Source organism: Engraulis encrasicolus, chromosome 1 (genome assembly GCF_034702125.1).
Source record: "Engraulis encrasicolus isolate BLACKSEA-1 chromosome 1, IST_EnEncr_1.0, whole genome shotgun sequence".
NCBI lineage: Eukaryota > Metazoa > Chordata > Actinopteri > Clupeiformes > Engraulidae > Engraulis > Engraulis encrasicolus.
Window position 1 is genome coordinate 29,297,083 of NC_085857.1, and position 5,000 is coordinate 29,302,082.

The 5,000-nt window shown below is 43.1% G+C and overlaps 2 protein-coding genes across 2 annotated transcripts in view; both read left to right on the plus strand.

The window, feature by feature from the left end:
• Window positions 1-5,000, plus strand: part of LOC134449882 (3',5'-cyclic-AMP phosphodiesterase 4C-like) — a 72,053-nt gene that overhangs the window by 14,684 nt on the left and 52,369 nt on the right. Inside the window, exon 3 of the mRNA XM_063199974.1 lies at window positions 776-906. Coding sequence (XP_063056044.1) covers window positions 776-906 — 131 coding nt within the window. The remainder of the gene's footprint in view (window positions 1-775; window positions 907-5,000) is intronic.
• Window positions 4,202-5,000, plus strand: part of LOC134459965 (E3 ubiquitin-protein ligase TRIM35-like) — a 1,600-nt gene continuing 801 nt past the window's right edge. Inside the window, exons 1-2 of the mRNA XM_063212493.1 lie at window positions 4,202-4,616; window positions 4,886-5,000. The exon at window positions 4,886-5,000 is cut by the window's right edge and continues 801 nt beyond it. Coding sequence (XP_063068563.1) covers window positions 4,392-4,616; window positions 4,886-5,000 — 340 coding nt within the window. The 5' untranslated portion in view covers window positions 4,202-4,391. The remainder of the gene's footprint in view (window positions 4,617-4,885) is intronic.

Here is a 5,000-nt window from a genome sequence, read left to right on the forward strand (position 1 = left end):
ACTCATGGCCTTGTGATGATGTCACAAGACGTCATTGACGACAGAAGTTAATTCAATATCTCGCAAAATATTTACGACAGAACTTTGACAGAAGTTGAATTCAATATCTTGCAAAAGCGCAATCCAAAGGTCATTTTCTCGTTTCCAGTCAGGATGTTGAATGAGGAAAAGTCAACCAAAAGTTGTTGAAGCTAAACTGACAGCAGGAAATGGTCAGAAAAAGGTACTGCAACTATGCTATGCTATGCTGCTCATTGAAACTGGGTTGCATATTGCCAAATTTGATCTTTTCATGAAAGATTACTAAGTAATGAACTAATATTTTCTATGGCCCAAGTGCAGTCATTTTTGCCACTAAAAATGGCTATTTCTGGAAATTCTAAATGGCGGACCATGGAGAAGATTCCCCTTTTCATGTATGAAATTGAAAAGTGAATAATTTGATGGTGGTGGTAAGTATTCATAAAAAAAGGTAACATTAGTGAATGGGTAGCATGAATTCTGGAAATAAACAACTAAAAATCTTAGACAGTGTACCTTTAATGGCGTCAGTGAAGCGCAAAGCCACGAACACAGGTCAAGGACAGGAGTTAAGATAATGGAAAGACCCCATACAGTACATACTACAGGTACATACCCTCCATGTATATGCCAACAGACACTCACACACTGTCTCTCTCTCTCTCTCTCTCTCTCTCTCTCTCTCTCTCTCTCTCTCTCTCTCTCTCTCTCTCTCTCTCTCTCTCTCTCTCTCTCTCTCTCCTTCTCTTCATAGGTACCATGCTGGCTGAGACCAAGGGACCGTGCCCGATCACCAGAGGTGTTGAGTATTGTACCGCGTCCCACCACTCTTCCGCTCCGAATACCACCGCCACGCATCGCCATCACACACGCAGACCCCGACAGGTACGCACAGTTCATGTGTGTGTGTTTGTGTGTGTGTGTGTGTGTGTGTGTGTGTGTGTGTGTGTGTGTGTGTGTGTGTGAGAGTAATAGAGTGAGGTGTTGAGTATTGTACGGCAACCCACCACCCTGCCTCTCTGCATAACCACCATGCATTGCCATCACAGATACAGTACGTATGCACAGTACACCTGTGTGTGTGTTTGTCAGACATGCCACCAGTCAGCTGCTCTCAGTGTGTGTGTGTGTGTGTGTGTGTGTGTGTGTGTGTGTGTGTGTGTGTGTGTGTGTGTGTGTGTGTGTGTGTGTGTGTGTGTGTGTGTGTGTGTGTGTGTGTGCAGAGTAGTATGAGGGCAGATAACATGCTCAGGGTATCAGGGAACCTCAGTGTAGAGCGCTGGTGTCACACAAAAAAACAGAATTGCGCCATGAACGTGAGGCCAATTTGGCATGGTGCTCACACAAAACACGCTGTAATTATTATATTTTGTATCCGTGTGTTTGTGTACGGGCGTGTGTGCGTGAGTATGTGTGTGTATGGTACTGTTTCATTCTTCGGGTTGCTCATTGCATACGTTGGTTGAAATAATATGTGACACAGACAATTACAAATGCTTGGCACTCGTATCTCTATAGTTTATGCTTGTGTCAGGGCTTGTGTGTGTGTGTGTGTGTGTGTGTGTGTGTGTGTGTGTGTGTGTGTGTGTGTGTGTGTGTGTGTGTGTGTGTGTGTGTGTGTGTGTGTGTGTGTGTGTGTATTTGTGTAATACTATAGTTTGGCTAACAGAGTGTGTGGTTGTGTAGTTTGTATCAGGGTTACTCGATGTGTGCCTGCGTGTGCGTGTGTGCGTGTGCATGCGTGCGCGCGCGCACACGTGTTAGTGTGTGGATGTGTGCTTTTGCTTGTTTTGGGTACAGGGGTGAAGGTGAGCCAAACATCGTCCTGGCAGAAAAACTAAGCATTTTATATTGCATGAGCACGAACAACGCTCATCTCAGCCAGCCATGCAACCAGTGTGTGTGTGTGTGTGTGTGTGTGTGTGTGTGTGTGTGTGTGTGTGTGTGTGTGTGTGTGTGTGCGCGCGCGTGTGTGTGTGTGCGCGTGTGTGTGTGCGTGTGCGCATGTGTGTGTGTGTGTGTGTTCGTGCGTGTGTTCGTGTGTGTGTGTGTGTGTGTGTGTGTGTGTGTGTGTGTGTGTTCACACCACAATTGCCTAATGTGTGTGTGTTAGAAGAATACCACTGTTACTACCAGATCTGAAGTGTGCGAGTGAGTATTGTGAATTATATCAGTGTGTGTGTGCGTGTGCGTGCATGCGTGTGTGTTTATATGTGTGTGTGTTTGCAATCATATATAGGCCTAACATTTGTCTGTGTTGGTGTGTGAACTTCCTGGTGGTTTTAGTATTGCTTTCACGCCACATGTGTTTTGACAACAAATCATTAAGAATTGCATCATGAAAGCGATGCGCATTGGCCATGGTGTTCATACAGCACAACACATAACGGTAACGCTTTACTTTACGGTACAGTTACCCTACGTAATTACTGTGTACTTTCTGGGTAACAACAGGGTAACGGAGAGAAGTTAAGGTATCTAATGGGTAAAAAGGGGGTAATTACAAAGTAAATACCATTAATTGGGTAACAACAGGGTAACAGAGAGAAGTTTGATGATTAGATGGTTGGAAAATACGCAGTAGTTTCATAGTAATTCTTGAGAAATGTGTATTACATAGTATTTACTTTGTAATTACCCTCTTTTTAACCCGTCAGATACCATGTAACTTCTGTCTGTTACCCTGTTGTTACGCAGAAAGTACACAGTAAATACTGTACCGTAAAGTAAAGCCTTACCGACATAACCGGAACCCACTCTAATCATATTCTCTGTGTGTGTGTGTGTGTGTGTGTGTGTGTGTGAATACATTTTTGACAAAAACACTGCAGAAAGGTGTATTTTGAACCCTTCAGACGGATGGCGGATGTCTGCACTCTCAGAGTGCATTTCTAGTTCAGTTTGAAATCTGCATATCTTTTATCCACCTTATTCCTGGTGTCACTACTGGGGAAACAGAAAATTTGATAATCAGCAACTATGTAAATGTTTGTGTGTGAAACACAAGTTATTTAAAGGTGCACTGTATAAGATTGTGGCCAGAAGAGGTAGGCTATTGCAATTGACATTCTCATTGAGCCCGTTTATATGGCCGCAAACGGTTTATTGCTGTTTACATCCAGTTCGTCGATTGACTGTGTTCCACTAAAGTGTTTGACACGAAGCTAGAGTTTAAGGCTTGTGATTGGCTACTTATCCTTCTATAATGTCAATAACCTGACAATAACCCGATTATTATGAGAATGGTCAAACGCAATTTCAAACCTCTGTGCTAATCCTCTTACATAGATTTTTGATAAAGTACACTTATAGTACACGACAAAGTACACTTGACTTGACTTGACTTGACTAGACTTTGATGGTGGTGATACATTTTTGTTAAAAAGGTAACACTTATGGATGGGCAGCATGGATTCTGGAAATGAACTATTAAAAATATGACACAGTTCACCTTTAAACATGCTACATTTGTTTTTTAATGGTATTAAGAAGCTGGGGAACAAGTTGACCAGTTCATTGCTGCCAAAAAACAAAATCAAACTATGCTTATGTGTAAAATGTTATCTTCTCCATATCGTAATCCCAATCTGCAAGTGTAGACAGCAGATTTTTTTCAAATATGATGGCCCTTGCTCCCGCGTGATGATTAATTGTCTTAAAAATACTGCGGCAGATAACTCGGAAGTGCAGCCCCTTTTTTGCATATGGTATCATTGGAGCTTGGAATAAGGTGGATGGCTTTACTCATCACCTGGAGTGCAGAAGTCAAAGCATAAGTATGTATTGGCTGGAATGTGGTGGAATGTGAACTTGAAATGGGAGACTGATTACAGTACAAGCACGCAATCCTGGAATGAAGACCTGCAGGAAGAACCAGTCATATTGCACCTCTGCACGCACACACACACACACACACACACACACACACACACACACACACACACACACACACACACACACACACACACACACACACACACACACACACACACACACACACACACACACACTACAGTTTTATCTTGTATCACATCTACCACTGAATGACGTTGTTGAGTTGGCCAACCAGAAAGTCCCTCCCTTACCTCCCTCAACCTTAATAAGTTAGAATACCTGACATGGAATACACATTTCAGCTCTTTCACTCTCGGAAGGACGTTGTCAAAATAAAACTAAATAGCATTGCAATACATTGAAAGCAATAGCTTTCTGAGACTATTACTATAGTCTCAGAAAGCAAAAGTTCAGTAGATATTGTGACTCCACCATTTGCCTATAGCTACAGAAAGTGGACTCTAATTTTTGCGCAGAAAGTAGACATTTTAACAGGACCATTTTGCCTGGAAAACTACTGACTGAGTGTAGAGAAGATGGCTTCTTCTTCACTGGAGGAAGAACTGTGCTGTCCGGTGTGCACTGATATCTACACGGACCCAGTCATATTGAGCTGCTCTCACTCCTTCTGCAAGTCCTGTGTTCAGCGGTCCTGGGCCAGCCAAGGCTCCAGGGTGTGCCCCATCTGCCGGAGGACGAATCCTCAAGAGGAGCCTCCAGTCAACCGGGTGCTGAGGAACCTGTGTGAGCGCTTTATGCAGGTATGTCATCAAGTGAAACATTTAGTGTACTTTTCTGTTTGAGTAGACTCTAGAGCATTAGTGTGCCAAATGCAGTGCTTGTACACAATAAAGAATTAGGTGCCAATATTTCAGAGTAAACTATAAATCCAAATAGGATTCGCAACACTGTGGAGGGTCAAAATACTCAATATTGAGTAGAATTAACTCTGGAAAAACTATTATAATAATAATATTTTCTTCTGTGTGTCACCAACTGAACGATTGTTTCACTAATCTTCCCCACTCAGGAGAGGAGCCAGAGAGGAGCTCTCTGCAGTCTCCACGGAGATAAGCTCAGGCTGTTCTGTCATGAGGACAAGGTGCTCGTGTGTTTCACGTGTCGAGACTCGAGGCTGCACAAGG